General features: G+C 54.9%; 2 protein-coding genes and 1 long non-coding RNA gene across 11 annotated transcripts in view; 1 reads left to right on the top strand and 2 right to left on the bottom strand.

Moving 5' to 3' along the window:
• Positions 1-5426, bottom strand: part of ABLIM2 (actin binding LIM protein family member 2) — a 198499-nt gene extending 193073 nt beyond the window's left edge. For all 8 annotated transcript variants that reach the window (XM_017861079.1, XM_017861059.1, XM_017861063.1 and 5 more), the window contains exon 1: positions 5239-5426. In XM_017861079.1, coding sequence (XP_017716568.1) covers positions 5239-5248 — 10 coding nt within the window. In that variant the 5' untranslated portion in view covers positions 5249-5426. The remainder of the gene's footprint in view (positions 1-5238) is intronic.
• On the bottom strand, positions 2919-3722 carry LOC108521309 (uncharacterized). Its single transcript, XM_017861085.1, is given in 2 exon segments — positions 2919-3131; positions 3133-3722. Coding segments are annotated over 2 exon segments (672 nt in total). The 5' UTR covers positions 3592-3722.
• An 86-nt stretch (positions 5427-5512) lies between the features above and the next one.
• Positions 5513-14822, top strand: LOC108521310 (uncharacterized). 2 transcript variants are annotated; one of them, XR_001883161.1, is made up of 3 exons: positions 5513-6383; positions 11243-11471; positions 14610-14822. It is a non-coding gene; the product is annotated as an uncharacterized LOC108521310 (long non-coding RNA). The 2 variants fall into 2 exon arrangements; XR_001883162.1 differs by lacking the exon at positions 5513-6383 and adding an exon at positions 10345-10417.
• The last annotated feature ends 9234 nt before the right edge of the window (positions 14823-24056 follow it).

The following is a 24056-nucleotide window of genomic DNA, read 5'->3' as shown; positions in this document are numbered from 1 at the left end:
TTCAGAGCGGCATCAGGCAGGGAAATTTGGGGGCAGTGCAGCTGCCTGTGCTAAGCTCCCTCAATGCTGGGAGACACCACCATCCCATGCAGCAGACAGTGGCCGTGCAGAATGGAATCGCCAGACTTCTCCTGGAGTCATGGGTTTCTACCAGCGCGTGCCCTTCTCAGAGCTGGAGGCAGAGTGTGCTGTCTTCTTTCTATCTGATCTTTCAGTACAAAAGAAAAGGGCACACAATGAAGAAAACTTGGAAAACACATGGAAAGTAAAAAGGTGCAGAAGAGGGAAAACTTGGTTCCTTCTCCCACCACTTATACATGGGCACGGATGGCACTTCCACACATCGCCTCCCTCACTGTTTTTGTAGAGTTGACATCCTATATGACATACAATTTTGTCCTCAGCTGTTTTGCTGTTTTCTAAATTAAACTTCTTTTCTTTCTTTCTTTTTTTTTTTTTTTTTTTGAGATAAGACCTCGCTCTGTTGCCCAGGCTGGAATGTAGTGGCGCGATCTCGGCTCACTGCAACCTCCGACTCACTGGTTCAAGTGATTCTCCTGCCTCAGCCTCCCAAGAAGCAGGGACTACAGGCACACACCACCACACCCAGCTAATTTTTGTATCTTTAGTAGAGACGGGGTTTCACCACATTGGCCAGGATGGTCTCAATCTCCTGACCTCGTGATCCGCCCGCCTTGGCCTCCCAAAGTGCTGTGATTACAGGTGTGAGCTACCACGCCCTGCCAATTAAACCTATTTTCTTAAGCATTTTCTCCTAACATTAGAAATTCTTTACATACACAGTTAGTTCTTCACACGCATAGTAACTTCATATACATGCCTTCCCCACTGCCCAATTAGAATGTAAGTTCAAGAGAACATAGATTTTGGGTTGTTCTCGTCCATTGCTGAATCCCAGGGCCTGGAGCAGTGTGGGCTCACGTATTAGTCTGTTCTCATGCTGCCAATAAAGACATACACAGGACTGCATAATTTATAAAGGAAAGAGGTTTCACAGACTTACAGTTCCGCATGGCTGGGGAGGCCTCACAATCATGGCGGAAGACGAAGGAAGAGCAAAGGGATGTCTCATACGGCAGCAGGCAAGAGAGCATGTAGAGGGGAACTGCCCTTTATAAAACCACCAGCTATTGCGAGCCTTAATCACTACCATGAGAACAATATGGGAGAAACCATCCCCATGATTCCATTATCTCCACCTGGCCCCGCCCTTGACACGTGGGGATTATTACAACTCAAGGTAAGATGTGGGTGGGGACACCGCCAGACTGTATCAGCTCATAGTAGGTATTTTGTGTGTCTTTTGCTGAATAATGAGTGAGATGGAACAGATGGCTCATATTCCATCACTGACTTCCACGGTTTGGTGGTTTCTAACTTGTTGTTGTTACTAGCAAGGCTGAGATGAACGTTTCTGTGGCTACATCACTGCCCATTCTGGGATTAGGTGGAGAAATGTGTCTCTGTTCCAAATACTAGGATCTGCACCGTCCAATCCGAGGACTAGGGCTCAGGTTTGGGTTCTGCCACATCCTCTCCTTGGCCCTGGGCAGCTGCTTTTCCTTCCCTAAGCCTTGGTTTCCCTCTTTGTGCAGGTGGGTGGGCTTGGGCTGGAGCATTCCTCACATCCTTCCAGCTCCATGATCCTGAGAGCAACATGGAAACAGAAGGCTGAGCCAGCCACCAGGCCTCCCTTGGACCCGCACCCCTGTTATGGACTGAATTGTCTAAATTCAGGTGCTGAAGTCCTAACCCCCAGTACTCCAGGATGTGACTATGCATGGAGACAGGACCTTGAAGGAGGCCGCTAAGGTGACATGAGGTCATGAGGGTAGGCTCTAACCCAGTCTGGCTGGGGTTTTCTTTTTTTTTTCTTTTTTTGAGATGGAGTCTCACTCTGTCGCCCAGGCTGGAGTGCGGTGGTGTGATCTTGGCTCACTGCAAGCTCTACCTCCTGGGTTCACACCATTCTCCTGCCTCAGCCTCCCGAGTAGCTGGGACTACAGGTGCCCACCACCACGCCCGGCTAATTTTTTGTTTTTGTTTTTGTTTTTTTTTTTGAGACGGAGTCTGGCTGTGTCGTCCAGGCTGGAGTGCAGTGGCGCGATCTCGGCTCACTGCAAGCTCCGCCTCCTGGGTTCATGCCATTCTCCCGCCTCAGCCTCCGAGTAGCTGGGACTACAGGCGCCCGCCACCATCCCCGGCTAATTTTTTGTATTTTAGTAGAGACGGGGTTTCACCGTGTTAGCCAAGATGGTCTCGATCTCCTGACCTCGTGATCCGCCCGCCTCGGCCTCCCAAAGTGCTGGGATTACAGGCGTGAGCCACCGCGCCCGGCCTGGCTGGGGTTTTCATAAGAAGAACAGATTAGGACACACACACACACAGAAAGGGAGGACCGTGCGAGGACACAGGGAGAGGGCAGCCATCCGCAAGCCAAGGACAGAGGCTTTAGAAGGAAGTAACCCAGCTGACACCTTGATCTCAGACTTCTGGCCTCTAGAATTGGCAAAAATATAAGTGTCTTCTCTTTAACCCACCTGGTCTTTAGTACTTTGTTATGGAGCAAATTAACACAACCCCTCAGGAGCCTCTGTCCACCTGGGGGAATCTGACCTGCCAGGCCAGCGGCTGCCCAGGGGGACATTTAGGCTCAGAAGGAGCACAGGCCTTGCTCAAGGATCTGGTGCTGACTGGTGGCAGACCTGGCACTGGAATCCCCCCCACCCCGCCCCCTGCCCCAGCTCAGGTACCTTCCTCAACCCCACTCCCAGTTGACCCCCCTTGTGACCACGTGGGCTGCAGTGAGATGAAGCTACACCACACTGATCGTCACCTGCTGGGCTCACCATGTGTGGACTGGCACTACATTCAGAACTAAAGGCCTGCCCACCATACTACTGGGGAAACTGAGGCAGGGGGCGCCCCACAGCTAGGGTATTGGATTCAGATCCAGGCCTGTCTGGTACGAGACACCATCTCCTTCCACCTTGCCATGTGCTATATAAACAGTCGCGCCGGCCACCTGAAATCAACAGGCAACAAAAGTAAGGCAACTGCACGGCCTCAATCCACACCTGGGTCATCTTGGAGGCACCCTGTGTCATGACACTGAAGATGTGCACACAGCCCAAAGGAATGAGGAGCCTGCAACCCAGGAGGGTTAGACAGGTTGCCATGGGCTCTGAGCCTCCGGCCTATTTGGGCAGCTGGAGACTGGACGAGATGATGCTCAGCCCCTCCTACCAGTGCTGAGCTCTGGAATACTGCCAGCCGGCATGGGGAGGGCCACGGGGGACCTGCCCTTGTTGCCCTTGTTGATGATGGAAGCTCCTGTCCTGCCAGACATACACAGTGGCCGGACATTAGAGCCCACATGCCAGGGACAAGGGACCATGCTGTCTGCTCTCCCCCACTGTGTGGGTGGGAATGCCTGCTGTGCACATCATCGGCTGGGGACAGGGCTGGGCAGGGGCGACAGGTGGCCCGGAGAGCACACACACTGCCAGTTCCAAAGGGCTGGATTGATTCAGAGGGGCTGAGCTGAACTGGCCACCCAGCAATGACCATCCCAAACTACTGAGGGCCTCCCAGGTGTGGGGCTCTTCGTGTCGTACCTTGTCCCCTCCAGGCAAGCAATGCTATTGCTCTTACAGGTCAGGAAGCCAAGCTCTGGAAGGTGCCACCTATGCCTAAGACCACCAGGCAGCCACCATGGTTCAACCTCCAGTCACTGCCCCCAGCTGCCCCAGTGCCCCCACACCTCTTCTCATCAGATGCAGAGGAGAGATGCCAGCACTGCTTCTGAGGCTCTCCCTGATGACAGGGGGGACCACAGGTATCAATCATGGCCACAAGAAGCATAAAATTATTCTGTGTGCACCCAGCCATTATCCCCACCTGCCATTAGATAAATGTGTCTGGAGGTTCTGCCAAGTCTCAGGGTGCCCTGCTGCCCAGCCACCCCCAGATAACTAGGTTGGCCATTTCAGAAATCCTCTTCCAAAGGGTTCTGCCTCCGACCGCCCCAACCGCCTGCCATTGCTCTCAGCTACTCCCAAAGGCTCCCTGCAACGCAGTCCCTCCTTCCTTGGATTGAAGGGGGAGGGAAACAATCTCCCCAGGGAGGGGAGTCCCTGGCCCCTCAGCCCCCGCTCCCTTCTAGGCCTACAGCCCACAGGAAGCTCTTACTAAATGCACATTCTCTCCCCAGTCCGATCTCCCCCAGGGGAAGCGGCTGTCCCCATTGGTTTCTGCACCATGGCCAAGGGCCATACTGCAGTCCCTGGCGCGACAGGCTTAGAGGAAAGAGCACAAGAGTCAGGGAGCACCGGGTTCGAATCCCCGCCCCCCTTCCTGAGTCAAGCAAGTGACTCAAGCCTGGTGTGCCTCGGGTCACACCCTGAAAAATGGGGTGACAGCTCTTCCCTGCCGGGAATGCAACGACAAGCCCTCAGCCCGGTGCGGGCCCCAGGAGGCTCTCAGATCCGGGCATCCTCAGGCCGCCTCCGGGGCTCACCGCCAAGGGCTCCAGTTCTAAGTCTCAGTTTCCCCCACAGCACAAGGCGCGGCTGGGCTCCAGCGCTGTGGGATTTTTCCAGCGCCGCACAGAGGCTGTCAGATCCCGGAGGGTGGGTGCGGCGGGAAAGGCAGCGGTGCGACGCGCAGGGACGAGGGGCTGGAGACGCGCAGAGATCGGGTCGGGGCCGGGTTTGACACATGCGGTCCCCAGATCTGCTGCGGAGAGTCCTGGGCGCCGAGGGTCGGCCTGACGCCCCCAACCCAGGCGCTGCCGGAGCAATGCAAGGGCGGCTCCCCCAGCTGCAAAGCCCCGCCTGTCATCTCACCTCTGCGTGCCTAGGTCTGCTAGGACCCCGGCTCTTCGCGCGGACCCTGACCGCTTTCTGCAGCCTGGAACAACCCGGACCCCCGTGAGAAGCAAAGAAGGGGCGCCTTCCAGACAGCCCGGCGCAGCCACACCGGCCGGCGCGCTGGGAAAGGATTCCCGGCCCCCGCCACTGAGCTAAGCGTTCCAGGCGCACGGCAGGAGGCTGCGCTCTGGCCCCTCGGGGCTGCAAAATCCTGGAGCAAAAGTTGGGTGGAGCCGCTGGGTGATTTTCCCCGGCGTGTCAGGTGCTGCCTCCGAATGACACCCAGCCCTTGCGGCGCCGCGATCCAGCGAGAGGACCCGCTGGTCCCTCAGTCCCCAGCACTCACCTGCACTCATCTCAGCAGCAGCTCGGAGTCGGGGCAGCCCGGCGCTGCGGCAGCCAGACCCTCCGGCCCGCAGGTGCCGCGCCCGCGCTACCGTCCCGCCCGCCCGCCGGCTTCCGCGCCCGCTCCTTGCGCACCCGCCAGGCAGCGCCGCCGCAGCCCCACGGCGCGCGGGTCACGCCCACCCCACGCCCACTTCCACGCCCCTCATGGCGGCCCCGCCCCGTGCTCGCTGCCGCCCGGAAGCACCCTGGGAAGTGTAGGCGCCTCGACCCGCCACTCAACCTCGCTCCCCAGCTGCCGGAAGAGAGGACTACAAGTCCCAGCATGCTCCGCGACCAGCGCAGGCGCAGACGGGCGACGGCGGCTGAGGCCTTTCGCAGTCGTTCTTAGATCTCTGCAGAGCTGTCGCCACGGCCTGAGGGGCGACCTGGGAATCGCCGCTCTCGGAAGTCCGGGAGTCGCTAGGAGAGCGGCGCAGGGAAAAGCGAGCTTGGTGCAGCTCTTCTTGAGTCGTGGACCTACAAGGCGCCTGAAGACTTTCTGGGCCAACTCTTCTTTCCCAGTTTACAGAGAAGGAAACTGAGGCGGGGGGCGGGGCGCGGGCAGGATTAGCCCGTATCTATCGGCGAGGCTTGCACTGGTGGGGATTCATGCGCAGGTTTCCTGCCTCTGGGCCTGGGCTATCCGCGCCTCGCCACCCATCCCAGGCTCCCGTCGCTCCTCGCCCTGGCGCCCAGCTGGGAGGTGCACCGGAAGAGGTGGCGCGGCTCACTTCGGCACAGTCCCAGCCGCAGCCCCCATGGTGACCGGCTCCCCTGTGACATCAGGCGCCCAGCACAGGGCGTGGACGCGGGTGCAGGAGAGGGAGTCGGAACGGGGAGGAGCAGGGGTCCCCACTGTTGCCTGGTGCTACAAAAGGCGAGCTGCAGAGAGGTCGAGAGGAGCCGGCCAGCACAAGGATGCCCACCGGGCGCGGAGGGCCTGGGCCGGAGGAGCATTTAGATGCAGAATCGCAGGAACCTGGCATGGAGAGAGAGGCCAAGGACTTTTGGCTTGAGCCAGGGCTATTTGGAGATGCTTTCAACAAGGGAAAGAAGATTGGGCACAGAAAATGTAGACTGAATGGAACACTGAGGCAGGAGCAGGTACTCCTCCCTTTCCCTCAGCAGCAGGCATCTCCCCCAAGAGGGGCCAGGACGGGAGGCCAGGAGTACAATGGCTCAGGGGAGAGCTGAAGTCCTGGGGAACCAGCCCAGCCCCACACACCCTAGAAATACAAGAGGCCCAGCTAGGTGATTCTGCCCGCAGCTGCAGGATTCCCATGCCAGTCCACTGGGATCTTGTGCCACGGAATTGAGGGGGCGCCAGATCTAAGGATCAGTGAGCTAATATATGCCATGACCCAGTGTGAATTGAGATCAATAAATGTCTTTGCTTTGCTATTATTATTCTCGGTGCCTAACATAGGGCCTGGCACAGAGTGGGCACGCTGCAAATATCTGTTGAATAAACGGAGAGAAGGATAGAGGGGAGGGGAGAGTGCTGGCACCTGGCATTCCTGGATCATAACCTGAGAGGTAGGCCAGCTACTCACCTGCCATAGGGACACCCTGCTGCCATTTGCCCTCTAAGGAACTCTCGGTCAGGCTCCCCCACAGCCTCTATTTCCTCTCTCTGTGTTTGCAAAGTCTCCTGCGAACCTCCCAGGGGTGCCATGATTTCCCCACACAGCCTGGTGAGGACAGCAGGGAGCCCTCACACCTCTCTGCCAAGACCCTGTGAGCCAGAGGGTGGATGTGGGTGCCCCGTTCCAGACTGGTTCCAGAGCTCAGGACAAGGGGCTGGGGAGCTTTAACAGTTCTCAACCTGGAAGGGCCTTGGGGCCATATGGTTCCAACATCTTCTTTCACAAGGGCAGAAACCAAGGCCCAAAGACGTCCTGCCCCAAGTCACCCAGCAAATTAGTGACAGAGTGGGGCCTGAGCCAGGTCTTGTCTTTCCTTCCTGCACGGTGTCTGCTGAACTGGGACTTCAGAGAATCTGCTGGTTGAACTGAATCCATTGAAACAGACTTTGGTTCTCTGTCCATGGTACTACAGGCCAGATGTGACCTCAGGCAACTTGCTTGCCCTCTGTGTGCCTGAGTTTCTGTATCCTTCAAATCACAGTGCATACATACCCCTTAGGATTCTCGAATACCTTTAATATGCTGGCCTGTCTAGTCCTCGTGAAGAAAATAGACAAGAAATCGTTTCACAAGTCACAAGATTCATTCTAGAAAAACATTGCCCTTCTTATTTTTTAGCAGGCCTGGTGGGGTGTCAGGGGGTCTTCAAGGGGCTCATGGACACAGGGAGTCCCCAAACATGTCAAACCAAGGTCCTTTAAAGGTTCATTAAACGGGGACTGGGCACAGTGGCTCACACCTGTAATCCTAGCACTTTGTGAGGCCAAGGTGGGAGGATTGCTTGCACTCAGGAGTTTGAGACCAGCCTGGGCAACATGGCAAAACCCTGTCTATAAAAAACACAAAAATTAGCTGGATATGGTGGTGTGTGCCTGTGGTTCCAGCTACTCTGGAGGCTGAGCTGGGATGATTGCTTGAACCTGGGAGGCAGAGGTTGCAATGAGCCATGATTGAACCACTGTACTCCAGCCTGGGTGATAGACCCTGTCTCATGAAAAAAAAAAAAAAAATTCATTAAATGTGCATTGAGAGGAGGGCCTTGGTGGGTACCTTGGGGGGTACCAATATGGAAGCAGAAGCCCCTGCCCTCCTCCTCCTGCCTCAGCTCACATGCCCTGCACCACACAGGGAAGCCCTGCAGTGACCCATACCCCTTGCAGCAGGCAGGGGGTAGAGACCTGAGCTCCAGGGGACTCCCTTCTACCTCCATTGCTTATCCAGGTTCCCCTGGGGGCTCCCATCCCATTTCACTGGGGATCCTGTCAAGCCCCTCATAGGTGGGTGCCCCAGGCAGTGGCCTCAAAGGCCCCAGGCCCCATCTGCCCATTTCCACGCCCACATTTTCAGCACAGCCCTTAACTGTACCGCTCCTGCCTGAGGATCTGCCTGCTTCAGTGGACTGTGGACTTCTCTGCTCTGCAGACAGGAGTCTTACAGAGGGGAAGCAACTTGACCCAGGCTTCTCATTCCAGGAAGCACTAGGGGGAAAGCGAGAGCTTTCCAAGGCACCAGCTAAAGGGCGGGGTTTCCTTCACTCCTCCTGGTGCCCCTGGTTGGAGGCTTCAGGATGCACCCCTGGACTGGCCTCCCTGGGACGCGCTTTCAGGCACTCCGCCTTCTTTTGGGATTAGGAGACACTTAAAGGTGATGTGTCCACCTTTCCCCTACTCTATGACGGGGTGCTCTGGGCTTCGGGGAGGACAGCAATGTTATGGGGGTCTGCCCAGGGGCAGGTCCAGGGCCAGCAGGAAGGTGACAGGCCCGCAGGAGGCCAGAAGACAATGGTCGGAACCCCCAGTAGGGCACCCGCTCTTTCTGAGTGTCCTAACCACTATTGTGGGATGTGGGTTGTTCCAGAGATGGAGGGAGTAGAATGCAGGGAGGGTAGCCCCAGGTCTGTGGCCCACCATGCCCCAGGCCAAGCCGTCGGAAGCCGAACGCTGCTTCCCTGGGGCACCAGGTTTACATGTGGGGTCCTGGACCTGGTGATAGAGGCAACCATAAAAAAACAAAAAGGCGGCCAGGTGCGGTGGCTCATTCCTGTAATCCCAGCACTTTGGGAGGCTGAGGCTGGCGGATCACAAGGTCAGGTGTTCAAGACCAGCCTGGCCAACATGGAGAAACTCCATCGCTACTAAAAATACAAAAATTAACTGGGTTTGGTGGCGCACACCTGTAATCCCAGCTACTGGGGAGGCTGAGGCAGGAGAATTGCTTGAACCCGGGAGGCGGAGGTTGCAGTGAGCTGAGATCGTGCCACTGCACTCCAGCCTGCATGACAGAGCGAGACTCCGTCCAAAAAACAAAAAAGAAGAAAAAACAAAAAGACGATTCAACACAAACACGCACCTTCACAAATGTCTATTGCAAACATAAAGCCAGGTGCTTGCGTGAAGAGCTCCGCCATGGTGTGTCTGGGGGATGCTTTTCCTGCATGGCTGAGCTGGTGAGGCTTCCTAAAATGTGAGTCCTGTGACCACAGGTAGAGACTTGTTCTCTTCATGATAAATGCCCCCACCACAAGCACAGGCACCTGTTACTGCTCTGTGGCCTTTAAATTGCTTCAAAATTAGGATCGTTTGTCCTGAAAAAGCTATTGCCCTTTCAGAGGGTGTGAAGCTCTTAGAAAGTGTAGAAGGACACATGCTGGATGGGGTTGGGGGCTGGGGCAGACCCCACAGTGCCAGCCTCACATGGACTGGGGCAGGTGGGGCTGTGGGTTTCTTGAGGCTGGGCCAGGAGAGGCCAGGAGGGAGAGGGGCCAGCATCCCATGGGCTGGCGGCTGCTTTAGGGGCCAGGGGAGCCTCCATAGAGGGGTCCTGTCTAAGCCCCAGTGGGAGCGACTCCAGGCTAGCTCAGAGGTGGAGGGACGTGTGACACTGCACCTCAGAGCTCCCAGGGGCCAGGCTAGGCAAACAGTGACGGCCAGGGCTGCTGTGTCCTGCAGCTCTGCACCAAGGCTCAGAGGACTCTGTCATTGTCATTGTATCATCATCATCCCAATGTCACAGATGGGAAACCTGAGGCATTCACTTACCCAATTGCAAACTATGACCAAGTGGAGCAGGTAGGATGCACACCAGGGCCCCGCTGAGGAGAGAGCCCGTGGGCTTCAGCCCCATGGCCCTCCGGAATCTGTCATCCCCTCCAGGGGGTATTCAAGAGGTCAAGGGATGAAGCTGGGAGTCGTGGGGTTCAGTGTGAGGTCCATGGCCAGGGCACCTGCTCCGCTGGGCCCAAGCCGTGCCAGGCCTGCTGCCCCCACCCTGGGTTGCTGGGAGTGCCCTGTCTTCTCCCGGACAGCTCAGGCTCACTCTCTGGACCTTGGTTGAGATCCCCTCCTTGGACAAGCCTCCCTGGTCCTCTAGCAAAGTCGGGTGCCACCTCCACTCCCCCAGGGGGTCTCCAGATCAGAGGAGAGTGCCCACTGAACTGTGGGATCAGCGGGTACCCGCACTGAGGCTGCCACTCCCACTCAGCAAAGGAAAGAGGTCAGACCTGCCTGAGCCCCTTTCCCGCCGTCCTGACCTCTCCCTGGGTCTGCTGGGGCTTCCCACAAATTGCTTCTATGGAGAGCAGCACGGTGTGGCTGCGCTCACCTGGGGCCTGATCTAGAAAGAAGGTGCCCGCTCTGGAAACCCAGCGGTGTGGAAACCCAGCAAGTCAGAGACGCAGGGCAGCAGACAGAGCAGACGGCGTCCTGAGGCCGTCAGGGGCTCTGCACTGTAAGGGAGCCTCCAGGCTTTCTCTCACCAAAGCGGCATTTAGAGATGTATTTCTTCATCTCTAAATACAGTCCAGGAATTGATTGACTTCACAGCCAAATGGAGAAACAAATGAAATATGATTTCATTGTGGGATCTTTCCAGTTGCTCAATAATTTAAAACCACGCCATATGAAACCAGTAGTAAAAATAGCATGTGACTCATGGCTTGGAGCCTATCTCTCAAGCATGGGTCCACACACCTGGATTTTCAGTTAGGTCAGGCCCAGCCTCACCCTCACATGCCAATGCCTTGCCTGACGCCTCCGGGTGGGTCAGGAGGGGAAGCGTAGCCCTGGGTTACACAGGTATCTGTTCTCCCTAACACTTGATCTATGCCACAATTCCAGCTGCCCAGTTAACTCAGAGTGGTTTGTAGATTTGGCAATGTTTTGCCATCACAGAAAACTCACAAGAGATGGTTCATGACAAGTGATGGAAGGAAGCAGAATGTATAGGCCTGATTCGGGAATATGACTCACACCGTGCAAGGCTTGGATGTGGCTGGTCTTCCAAAAGGCCTTCCTTTGATTAAATTTTATTCCTGTGCAGGGGAAACAGATGAGGAACATCAGGAGCACCTGGGAAGGAGCGAGAAAGGGAGAGCAGAGCAAGCAGCAAGCTGGGAGGTGAGGGGCCACATCTATTCAGCACCTGCTGCATACCTGCCCCTGTGCTGGAAGTGAGAGATGAAAAAGCTCAGCTAGAGCAGGCAGGTGCATGAATCAGCCACTCTGCGAAACAGAGGACCACAGGCTTTCCCGAAGGGGCTTGAACAAAGGTAGGGCATCTCTCCCGGCGCCGGAGGCTGATCTCTGCACTCTGCCTCTGCTGTCACACGGCATTCTTCTCTGAATGTTCCCCTTCTGTTCTCATAAGGACACTGGACCTAGGATGGAGGGCCCACCCTAACCCAATACTGTCTGACTTCATCTTAACCAGTCATGTCTTTGAAGACCTGATTTCCAAATAAGGTCACATTCCCGGGAGCTAAATCTTGGGGTTAGGACTTCAACATATCCTTCTGGAAGGTACAATGCACCCCACCAGAGGGGACCACCATTATTGGACCCCACAAGGGGCATGGTCTTCCAGAGCCATGGCCTGTGGGACCTGGGAGGAAAACTGCAAGTCTGAGGGCTCCCAGTTGGGGAGAAGAAATGGAAGCCCAGAGAGACAAGGTCAGATGGGGCCAGGTCCTCAGGAGGCCAGAAGCCACAGTGCTCCCCCAGCCATGTGACCCTTGGTTGGCGACCACGCAGGTACACAGCCCTGCAAGGGACCCAGAAGTCAGCCATCCCTGATAGTGAGAGCAGCTCTTGTCCTGGGAGGGCAGACGGGTCCTGCCAGAAGCCTGGGCCTGGCCTTGTTGGCCTCACCGGCAAGCTCAAGTTTGCCCCCCAGCTGCTGATCAAGCAAGACATTGTGTCTCTTCTTAGCAACTTTGTCACCAGGCTGTGCTTCCCAGAGCTGCTGTGTGGGCATGGAAAGGATAAGGTTTTGAAGAAGCTTAATCAGGAGGCCTTGCCTGTATAACTTACAAAGTGCTTGTTCCACGGGCCTCGCAATTGGGTGTTCCCTTGAGATCATGGTGCTGAGTGTCACCCAGTCTTACAGATGAGACAGTGCAGGCTCACCAAGGCCAAGAAATGTGCAGTCAGCTGGATGGGGCTGGACCCGGCTCCCTGAGATGACCAGAGCAAGGCAGTCCCCACTAGAATTTCTTCTTTCGCTGTGGCCAAGCTGCTTGGAGCAGGAACTGTGTGGTTTGATGATAATGCTAATGGTTTGATAACAATAAAATGACTTTAAGTAAAGGAGATCACCCTTGATAATAGGGGGATCACCCTCATCCAATCTGTTGAAGGCATGAAGAGCAAAAGCAGTTTCCAGTGGAGAAGAAAATTTGCCTCAAGACTGCAGCACCACCTCCTGCCTGAGTTGCCAGCCTGCCCTGCAGATTTCGAACTTGTCAGCCGCCACAATACCATGAGACCATTCCTTAAAATAGAACCCTGTTTACCTATCAATTGTCCTTTGTACCTGTCTGCTTACCTACCTACCCACCCATTCATTCATCCATTCATCCATCCACCCACCATCCATCCATCTACCACCCTCCACCCATACATTAATATATCTACCCATCTATCCACCTGTCCATCCATCTATCCATCCATCTATCCATTCATCCAGTCACCCATCCAGCAGCCATCCATCACCCATCCATCCATCCACCCATCCATCCACCACCCATCTACCCATCCATCCATTTACCTATCTGATCATCCACTCACCCATACAGCCATCCATCCACCACTCATCCACCCATGTATCCATTCAGCCATCTATCTGTCACCCATTCACCCATCCATGCATCCATCTGTCCATCTATCTACCCATCCACCACTCATCTACCCATCCATCCACCACCCATCCACCCATTCATCTATCCGTCTATCCACCCATCCATCCATCTACCTATCCGTTCATCCATTCACCCATACCGCCATCCATCTACCACCCATTCACCCATCTATCCACCACCTATCCACTCATCCATCCATCCATCTGTCCATCCACCTATCCACCCACCACTTATCCACCCATTTATCCACCACCCATCTACCCATCCATCTATCCATCATCCACCCACCATCCATGCATCCACACCCCCATCCACCATCCATTCACCTATCCATCCATCCACTCTCATCTACCCATCCATGCATCTGCCACTCATCCACCATCCACCCACCATCCATCTGTTTCTATCAGTTCTGTTTCTTTGGAGAAGCCAGACTGATATACTTTCCAAATCTATAATTCCCTGGGCTCCCTGACACCATGACTTGAAGGCCCCTGGCTGAGCTCAGCCTGTCCTAAGCTCCTCCCAGCTCCAGAAATGGCACCTGCTGCCACCCCATTGCTCTCCCTGACACCTGAGAACCCCTCTGGGAGGCTTCTCTTCCGGCTCCATCACATCAGTCCAACTTCAGGTCCTGCCTCCAAGTCCTTCCACAGTGTAGTGGGACACATGTGCAGGCACCTTCTCCTGCTCTATTTGCTCCACTCTCCCCACCCACATTCCTTCTTCTGCAGCCAGAAGGATTTACTAAATCAAAGCAAATTCCACTCCATCACGCTCCTGCCTGCCAGGGGCCTCCCTCTCCTCCTCTGCCTGGCCAACTTCTCTTCAGTCTTTAAGGATCAGCCCAGACATCATCTCCTCCTAGAAGTCCTCCCTGACCCCCGGCTGAACTGGGCAACCCCCAGGTTTCCATGAGTCCTGGAACTTCCTCTTTGGAGCAGGAACTACGTGGTTTGATGATAATGCTAATGGTTTGATAATAATAAAATGACTTTAAGTAAAGGAGATCACCCTTCATAATAAGAGGATCACCCTCATCCAATCTGTTGAAGGCATTAAGAGCACTTGGGATGCTGGTCGCTTGGGATCGTCATTGATTGTTTCCTTGTCCGTCTCCCTCACTAAACAGTGAGGTTTGAGCGCTATGAGCTTCCCTGAGGAAAGCTGAGATTTGACAGGGCCGAGGTAATGGGCCAGGTAAAGGATGGGGCCAGAAAATCCAGGAAGGCCTGTGTGTTTTACTTGACTTTTTGATTGCAGCACCTGGAACATTAAAATCGAGTGTTTTATCCTATCTTGTTCTAAAGAGTATATGGGGCTTCTTACAAAGAAAGCATTACTACAGAAAGATCTTTCTAAAAGCTGGTAAGAAAACTAGAGTTAAGGAAAGCTACATAGATTGGGAGGAAGTTGGGGCTGAGGTCAAGCCCTCGAATCTCTGCCGCAGGTGGTGACACAGCTGAGGGCAGCCCCTCCTTCCTCTCTGCACTGCCAGGCAGCCCCAGCAGAGAGGAACAGGGTCAGTTACATAATTCTCTGTGTCCACAGGATTAGAAGAATTGCTGAGAAGAAGCACACTTCCCAACCCTGAGACTTGAAGAACCTGCCCCTACAGATCCTGTGGGGTGAGGCCAGTCTGGCTTCCCCCACAGCGCACAGCCAACACAGCGTGCATCTCAGAGCACTGCTTCTGCTAACCATCCCTTCCTTCCTGTCCCTTTTCGTCACTGGATGCAGAGGCCTGGGGGCTTACCGTGCATACAGTAGGTGATGAGCAAACATCTGAAAGGAACCTAGTTGTATAATGAAGTGGTATTTTTAGCATAAAAGTTACCCATAATTTCATGGAGAAAATATGTGATCATCTACATTTCTCAGGATGCCAAGGCGTACGAGCTTTTTTTTTTTTTTTACTTTGCTGCCCTCTGGTGGCAGACTACCCTAATTGCAGTCATACTATCGAGGATCAGAAATCCCCTCCATCCCAGCAGTGACACCCAACCTGTGAAAAATGGGCAGACATTGCCCTCATCAAACAGCACCCAAACATCTGCCTTCAGCCAACACAAAGGGACAGAAGGGAAGGGGTAGTTTCATGTAAGATCTTTAATCACCCTCCCTTCCTGATTTCTGAGGTCTTGGGTCCAGAGACTGTGCAGGCTTGTAACTGTGATCTCATTAGGCATATGAGTGTGGAGATGGTGGGGCAGCCAGTCAGACACGCCATAGTCTCTGTTTTTGGGTGGGCTGTTTACTTCACTCCCATTTCCCCTGCTCCCTGCTTATAGCACCCCAATTTTTTGTGCAAGGGCCACAACACCTACCCCCATGCAGGCCATGGACTTTTCAGTAAGTGAGTGACTCCACATCCAGCTCAGAAGGTTTTAATGAGTCAAAAGATGACCCCATCTCTGGAGACAGGCAGGCTACATTAGTTAACATCCCTGGACACAAAGATTTGCTCCAGGAAAGGCATATGACCCAATTTGGGTCAATGGAGTATGGCAGGTGGCTTGCTGAGAAAGGCTGGAAAGAACATCTCCACCTTCCGCAGACAGTTTGGGAGCTGCCTTCTCTCCTGCTTTGGTTATTGCAGTGTGGGATGTATGCCAGGGACCACTTGGGCAATTTTGTCTCCATGTGGGAAGTGAGCCTGAGAGTGAACCCAATTGTAAAGAAGTGGTCTCAGAGCCCCTGGATCAAGCCAGTCCTGAGGTCCACCTACCTCTGGACTTCCCAGTCCATGAGCCAAGGAAGATTTTTTCATTTGAGCCACGTGGACTTGAGTACTTTATTATTTATAACACTCCACGAAGCCGCAAGTCATCAGTGTCTGTGATGTCACTGAAATGAATGCCAGTGGGCTTAAGTGTCCTTGGCATGGTCTCCCTCAAAATACCATGGCATTTGGATTGCTTTTGGTTTAGGCAGCAGAACACTGCAGGGGCCCTCACCCCTCACCTGCTCCCTGGCCTGGTGGGTGTGCTTGGGGGATTCCTGAGAGGCTCTGGCTTCCCTGACCCCTCTTCAGAGGTGGAAAGAAAGATGACACCTCTCAACTCTACTTCAGGCAAGACTCAGGAAGAAAGGGATCCCCACTGTGTGTCAGGGAGCCTCCTTACATTCACCTCACTGAAAGATGGAAGGAGAAATATGTCCAGTACAGAATGTTCCCTAGGTCCCCAGCTCCCCGCCCAATGCAGGCTGGCAAAAAGTCTTGCAGACTGTGATCAGGACTTATTTACTAATGACAATGGATAGTATTGTCTATGCAACTTCCTGGGGAGGGGGCTCAGACCAAATGTCCCATTTTGCAACAAAGACAGTGAGATAATGAGCTCCTGACCATGGGGCTCACTTGTCCTTCCACACACCCCATCTCAGGACAGCTGCCGGGTGCTAGAATGACCCACCCGAGGCTCAGCCTTCTGAGCTGCGTGCTGAGGGCTGGGTCCTAGTTCCCAGGACACAGCATGTGCACCAAACCCACAGGCAGCGCACAGGGCCTGGAAGCAAAGGGCAGAAGCTCCGTCCTTTGCAGGGACCTCCCTGTGACCTTTGTCCTTCAGTCTTGAGCTCTGTGGCATCAGAGGTCTTGGTTCAGGGTAGGAGGATGGCGATGTTTCTGCCAAGGGAAGGAAAAACGTCTCTGTCGAATCTGTTGAACCCGTTGAACCTGAACCTGACTATTAATGGGCTACTCATCCCAATGGACGGGAAGGCAATGAAGAGTTCTTCCACTGGGAGGGAGGGGGCAGAAGACTGCAAATTACCCTTATTACCACGAGAGCTGGAGGTGCGCCTTCACCATGAGAGCAGGGAGGAATGAGGAGCCTCAGCCCAGAAGCTTCACTGGGGCGTTTCTAGATTCTTCCATGCCCAGAGATAATGGTAAATAGGCAATTGCAACAACTACTGACTGGCAGACACAAATGACTCAGGGCTCAGATACCTTAGAGCTGGGGGTATGGGTCACCAAGCCTGACCAACGGGCTGTCCAGGGTGCATGGTGGGAGTGGCTGGTGGAGGAGATGGTGGTGTCCACCATAGCCCTGGGATCACCCACAGGCGTGGGGCCAGGGCTTGTCCGGCTGACCCTCCTGGAGGAGTCTGCAGAGATGGTGAGCAGCTTGGAGGCCCCATGGTGGGTCTTTTTGAGGCAGGAGTAGGGGAGCCACATGGGGGTGGACTGTAGAGGCACCTGAGGGGCGGCCTTCCCATAGCCCTGGTCAGGTGGGGGAAACCAGCGAGGCAGAATTAGAATCTGACTGCACTGCTGCCTTGGCCACCTGCAGATGTGTCTCTGATTCTGCCCCTGGCTTCACTGACATCCGATGTGGGATGGTCTTGGGGCTTCCTGGCATGCCGGCCCAGTCCTGAGAGGGAACTGGCAGCCACAGGCACACTGACCCATGGGGCATGGGAGCCTATGAATGCATGGCCCCCTTTTCCGAGCTGCAAGTGGACAATTTATTTTATTTTATTTTTTTTTGAGACAGCGTCTCACTCTGTTGCCCAGGCTGGAGTGCAGTGGCAAGATCTCAACTAATCACAACTTCTGCCTCCCAGATTCAAGTGATTCTCCTGCTTCAGCCTCCCAAGTAGCTGGGACTACAGGCACCCACCACCATGCCTGGCTAATTTTTATATTTTTAGTAGAGACTGGATTTCGCCATGTTGGCCAGGCTGGTCTCGAACTCCCTACCTCAGGTGATCCACCCACCTCGGCCTCCCAAAATGCTGAGGTTACAGGCGAGAGCCACGTGCCCAGCCTGCAAGTGGACAATTCTAAGTCACGTTCTGCTCGGCTCCTCTGACGATCCCGACCATCAAGCCCCAGGTGCCCACAGGGGAGAAGTCCAGAGACAATGCCCCCCCATATGGGCCTCCCTCCCGGCTCCCTCTCCCCAGCCCCACTCCTGTTGCCCTGGGCCCTTTAGAAATAAACTTCCTCTTCCGGAAGTGGGTCTCCAGCTCTGCTTTCCAGAGAGGGGTGTGGGTAGGGGAACAGCTTGAGGCAGGGAAGGAGTGGGGAGCAGGAACCCAGGCTGGCGGGCAGGTACCCAGAAGCCTCACATGCCAGCTGCAGACACTGGGCTCCTTGGGCTCTCAGCAAATGAAAGTGGCTAAGCCTTTGTGCCTGAGATGTCTGAGTAACAGCAATTGCAGACTTGACCCAGGAGAGAGATGGAGAGACCGACAGAGACCACAGACACCCACACATACACAACTGGAGAGAGAGAGGGAGGGAAGGAGAAAGACCCAGAGAGGAAGAAACAGGGAGATGCAGGGAAATGACAGGGGAAGAGACTGGGGTGGAAGGGAGGGAAAGCAGAGTTGCTGGAAGCGGAGGATCAGCCCTGCCACCCCTCCAGCCTGGGGTTCTGTCGCAGAGGACCCTCTGTTCACAGTTCTCCCAGGGACATTTGGGACCTGACCGTTGTGGATACCAGGGGCAGGGCGGTGGCTTCATTCTGAGGATGGATGCCTGAGGGCATTGGGGCTCCATCTTCTCAGGGAATCCTTAAAGAGAAAGGCCAAAGGGAAGGAAAAATCAAGAGATGTTTCGCTCACATTAGCCTCCTGCCCCGAGGATCCTGAGCTCATCCCAGTTGCTGTGAGGGAGCTGTGGGAGGGTGTGCTGGGGTCCTTGCTGACGGTGAGTAATCCAACCTACTCTCCAAATAGCCAACTATCTGCTTTCTTGCACAGAAGGAAAGGGAAGTGTGGGGGAGAAGACGCAGACACCAGTGGGCTCTGAACTTTCATCAGGGAGAGGTCCCCATGTGGGTTTCTGAGCAGAAATGCCCAGGACCCACAGAACCAGTGTCACCATTGCCCCACTGCCACTCCCTCTCCGGCCTCACTCTTTTCGTCTTCGCGATGGGCATGTTCACACGCAGCCCGCAGGCCGGCGGTGACGGTTTCGCAGGGTGAAGTGCATGAGCAGGTGCTCATGAAGCCAGCCCCATCCACACATGCAGATGGCAGGAAGAGGGGCTCCCCCAGCTCTCTGACTCGACAGCTCAGTTTCCTGGGAGTCCTGCACATCCCTGCTCCCCTGATGTGTCAACTGCCCTCCAGTGCTGGGAGATCACTCAGGCAGGCAGCTGAGAACCCCCAGCTCACCCCCAAGCTGAGTATGCCTCAGGGTCTGACCCTAACGAGGGTCCCAGGCAGTGTACCCATGGGGCACTCCTGACCTCACTGCAAAGGAATCAAAGCTGAACAGACATGGGAACCCCAGCGCACACAAACCAGACAGGACAAGGACCAGACATCTGAGTCGTTTAACCAGCTCCACCGCCTGCCAGAAAAGACACTGAATTCACAAAGACCTGTTTTTAAGAAGTGATGAAATTACCTTTTATTTTTGCAGGGGTGGGTGAGTAAATGGATGGACACACAGGATAAAACTCAGAATGGTGAGAACCCAAACAAGGTAACTGTTACTGTATATAAAAGTTTAAAAAAAAATAGTACTGAAACAACACTACCGCCACATAAGCACCCTCCTACGCCGGGCACACGGCATTCCCTCAGGCTACCTAGAATCCTTCACTGAGCCAGTACCACCATCGCCCTTGCACAGATGAGGAAACTGAGGCTGACTCGGGGAGAGGCCTTCCCAGGGTCACGGAACTGGAGATGGCAGTGCCAGGACTGGAGACCAGGCCCGCAGTGCACTCTGAAGGCGCACGGTAGGTTGAAGTTGCTCTGCCAGGGCGAGTCTGGATTCTGGAATGTTCATCCACTACACCAGGGTCAGTAATTGCCCACTTGTGCCCTTCCTCCTGGGAAATCACTCCCCATAGCTTACTAACCCGGGCCTTCTGCTGCAGAGCACACCCAGGGGGAACTCAAGCTACCTGCTGCTGCCCATGGCCAAGGTGGCCACACCTGCCCCTCGGGGCTGGAGGTCAGGAGCAGAGGTGCCAGCCAGCCTGGCAGAAGGGACTCTGGGGGCAGGGCCAGAGGTGAGGAAGAGCGGCCACCATAGCCCAAGGCTTAGCCATGCCCTGCCTCCCCTCTCTCCCACCTTTCTCGGGTTCTCTGGGGCCCCTTCCTGGCCTGCGGCCTCCCCCCCGGGCTGGGTTTCCTGGTAGCCCTCTGGAGTGCAAGAGACCCAGACTAGGCCGACTAGACCGCCCCACACCCCGACCAACTGTGACACCCAGATATTTCCTGAGCCCTCGCCGCTCCTCCTCCATAAAAGGGAGCTGGCACTGGCCTCGCAGGGCTGGCAGGGGCGGAACTGCGCAGGAGGAGGGGCTTCAATGAGTTGTGCAATAAGCGCCCTCAGGCCAGGAGCTGGAGGTTTTAGATCGATCGATCAATTGATTCGGTAAAGTCTGGAACTTGGGTAAAAAGGCAGACTAGGGAAACGGAGGACTCCAGGAGTCAGAGGTGGGCAGGAGAGAAGAGAACGGGGCAGGGCCACCACAAGTTTATGTCATCCGGTCCACCCGACCCACTTCACACCTGGGGACACTCAGGCTCAGAGAGGTTGAGGGCTCTGCCCCAGGTCACACAGCAGCTTTTGGTAGAGCCAGAAACACCAAGGTGAAGTACATTCTAATCCCAGTGTTTTTAGTGAATTGGACGGACCAAGGGGGCCTACCAGAGCATTTTATCAGATCACTCTCATCCTTGTCCTTCCAGAAAGTCAGGCTGTTTATTATTTGCTCTCCCAAGGTACAAACAGACCTGGGACCTTCCTGTGTTTTCTTATTGGGAAGAGACGCTGCCTTTCCAGGGGCCGTGGGGGAAGGGAGTGGACACTAATGCAGCAACAGCTACACGACAAAGGCCTGACACCAGAGCAACCCTCAAATTACTAAGTGTCCTTGGCGCCTCACCTGCACGACCTCCTCCCAACAGAGCCAGAGACTGCTAGCTCCATTTCACAGGTGAGAGAACCAAGGCACATGAGGCCACGCCCTCCCCAGTAGGCAGCAAATGGCAGAGTAGAAGCACAGACCCTAAGTGTGCTTGGCACACAGTCACAGTTGGAACCATGAACCTCACCTTGCCTTCCTTCATTTAATCACAAACAGTGCTTCCATGGGGGCTGGGGAGGAAGGGAGGCTGAATCCTGTATTTTTAGTGGCTTAAAACGGCATTTATTTTTGCAGTTTCTGTGGGTCAGGAATCTGATGCCTCTGGCTGAAGGCCACTCATGAGGTTGCAGTCAGCATTGGCAGGGTCTGTGGTCTCATCTGAAGGTTCACTGGGGGAGGATCCACCTCTGAACCTGCTCATGCATGAGCCCCATTTGTGAGATGAACAAACTGAGGCTTAGAGAGGTTAAGGGTCTGACTCCAGAAAATACAGCTGGAAGGATCAGGGCCAGGTGAATTCATCAGCCTGTGCAGAGACAGGTGATCCAGGTGGAGGCAGCTCCTGGGGCTTGCCAGGGCATGGAACCCCCTCTGTCTTCTGTCTTTGCCGGCAGCTGCCACCATGGGCACCCACAGCACACTCCTCAGACATCAATCCACAAATCCCAGCCAGGCCAGGCCTGTCTGTAATCCCATCCTGACTTTGTAAATGTCTCCTAGGCTCAGGTGGGGCAGCTGCCCAGGGTCACACACTGGGGGTTTGGTGGAGGTGGGATGCAAACCAGGTCTTCCGGCTGAAAGCCCGTTCTTGCTCCATGAAACAGCTCCCTGTGTCCAGTGGCAGAGACACCTGAGCCCCAGTGCAGGGCCTCAACTTGATGCAATCAACTTGTGACCGGGTGCCACAGGCATGGAAGAAGACACCACCAGGGAGGTAACGTATGATGGTGGAGTCCAGGCCACGGGGCCAGAGTGCCTGGGCCATCCCCACGTTCATCCCACTCCCCAGCAGGAGATGCTGGGACCCTCCACCCCCGCATCATCTGTCAGCTCGCCACTCTAAAGAGTGAAGCCAGAAGTCCCCACCTCGCAGGCTATGCTGGTGATCAGATGGGCCAGCCAAGTGGAGTGGTAGCTGAGTCAACACATGCAGGATACATTCACCGGACACTGTCCCTCCATTGCAGAGATCCATGCATGTTATCTGCCGTTCAATACAGTACTACTATATGCTTAAGGGCTGGGGATCTCACAACTAGAGACAGCCAGATGAAGCCCAGCCCACCACTTCCTGGGCAAGCCATGCCCCTCTCCTATCCATGGAAGAGGTTGGTTTAGGAACGTGCCCTCGGGGCACTCTCACTGAGGGGAGGAACAGGAGGGTCTTAGCCCAGCGCCTGTCCCAGACCAGAGCTCAATCCTGTGTGCTGCTGTTGTTTTTCTGATTTTCCGCTAGAGGGCAGTGGTGGGTCAGGGCCATCCTCTCCAGGCTGCGACTACCTGGGCCTGTAAGTGTCTGGGGAGCTGCAGAGGTTGGTGCTCTGTCTACACACGAGGAGGGACTTGCTCAAAGCTACCAGGGAGAGCTGCCCCAGGGTTCCCATGGCCCATCACACGCTTGTTCACAATGCGTGCTTGTGGGGAAACACCACAGGCAGGTAACAGCCTAAAGGATTGCAAACTTGTTGCGGGGGGGAGTCGGGGGCCCTGAGTCAGGGGCTGCTGAAGACCGGGGCCCTAGGAGCCCCCTGTGCAAGGTGTGCTGTGCTTGGGCTGGGCCGGGGGCTCTGGACCCCTGAAGAGGGACACCTCTTTTGTCTATAAACTCCCAGAAACACTATCCTCTATACACTTGCACCAACAAATGGCTTTTATTATCACACTAATCACATTTCTTGATTGCAAAAATAATCTTGATTTTAAAAGTAATGCACATGAAAAATACAGAAAGAGGATAGTGAACATTTAGTCCATTTATTCACTCCAACCTGTCACTCTGATGACCACAGCAAATGTTTCCATATTCTTCTGTCCAACTTTTTTCTTCTTAAGAGCATTTTTAGAAGCACAATGTTTTGAGATCTCATCTGCCTCGGGGAATACATTGAGATTGCCTCCCACGCAGTCACTGTTCTACTGAACATTGCCCGTCACTCTCAGTGGCTCCTGACTCCCTGCTGGGCTGGGCAGACCCCTGGTGTCAGGGCCCAAGCTGGATTTGGAGAGGGTGGGTCCCGGGGAGAGGTGAGGTCCAGCTCCTGCGGCCAGGTCAGAAGGGCGCAGTTCAGGTCCTGTGTGGCCTCAGTGTTACCCACCCCATTGCCCTCAGCCGGTGGGAAGCTGGGATTCCCCCACTCAGGAGGTCCAACTGTCTCTGCCCTGCCAGACCACCCACCTTTCCTTTGCCTGTCTCTGTGTCTTGCTCTGGCCTCGGGGTGTACTGCTTATCCCAGAGAGAAACAAAGGAGCAGTGTGCTAGCTGCTGCGGGTCTCTGCTTCTGCTGCCTGGGGCCTGGGTCCAGCAGTGTCCATCGTTATGTGGGATCTTCCAGCCTCTCGTGGGTGGCCTCCACGCAGGGGGCCATGCCTGCCCTTCAAGGCCACCTTTCACCCCTCACTCCCTCACTCGCCCTGCAAACTCCTCCCAGCCGTGGGAGACTCGCCTCACGGGGCCCCTGTCAAATCTCCGTCCGCCTCTGCCCTAGCATGCAGCCTGGCCGGCACTTTCAGGATCAAGACTGACCAAAAGAAGGTGCACTTGGCTTTATTTATTTCTAGAACAGTCTTATAGAGTAAGACAATACAGAGGTAACTTGTGATTTGTTTGTTTGTTTGTTTTGTTTTTTTGAGACGAGTCTCACTCTGTCCCCAGGCTGGAGTGCAGTGGTGCAATCTTGGCTCACTGCAACCTCCGCCTCCTGGGTTCAAGCGATTCTCTCGCCTCAGCCTCCTGAGTAGCTGGGACTACAGGTGCACACCATCATACCCAGCTAATTTTTGTATTTTTAATGGAGACAGGGTTTCACCATGTTGGCCAGGATTGTCTGGATCTCTTGACCTTGTGATCCCAGCCTCCCAAAGTGCTGGGATTACAGGCATGAGCCACCATGTCCAGACAGGTGTTTTTAAATGAATTCTGGCTCCATAGTGCCAG

Source organism: Rhinopithecus bieti, unplaced genomic scaffold (assembly GCF_001698545.2).
Source record: "Rhinopithecus bieti isolate Rb0 unplaced genomic scaffold, ASM169854v2 scaffold_60008, whole genome shotgun sequence".
NCBI classification, from domain to species: Eukaryota; Metazoa; Chordata; class Mammalia; order Primates; family Cercopithecidae; genus Rhinopithecus; species Rhinopithecus bieti.
Note: the sequence above shows the minus strand (reverse complement) of the source record. Positions and strands in the feature narration are given on the sequence as shown.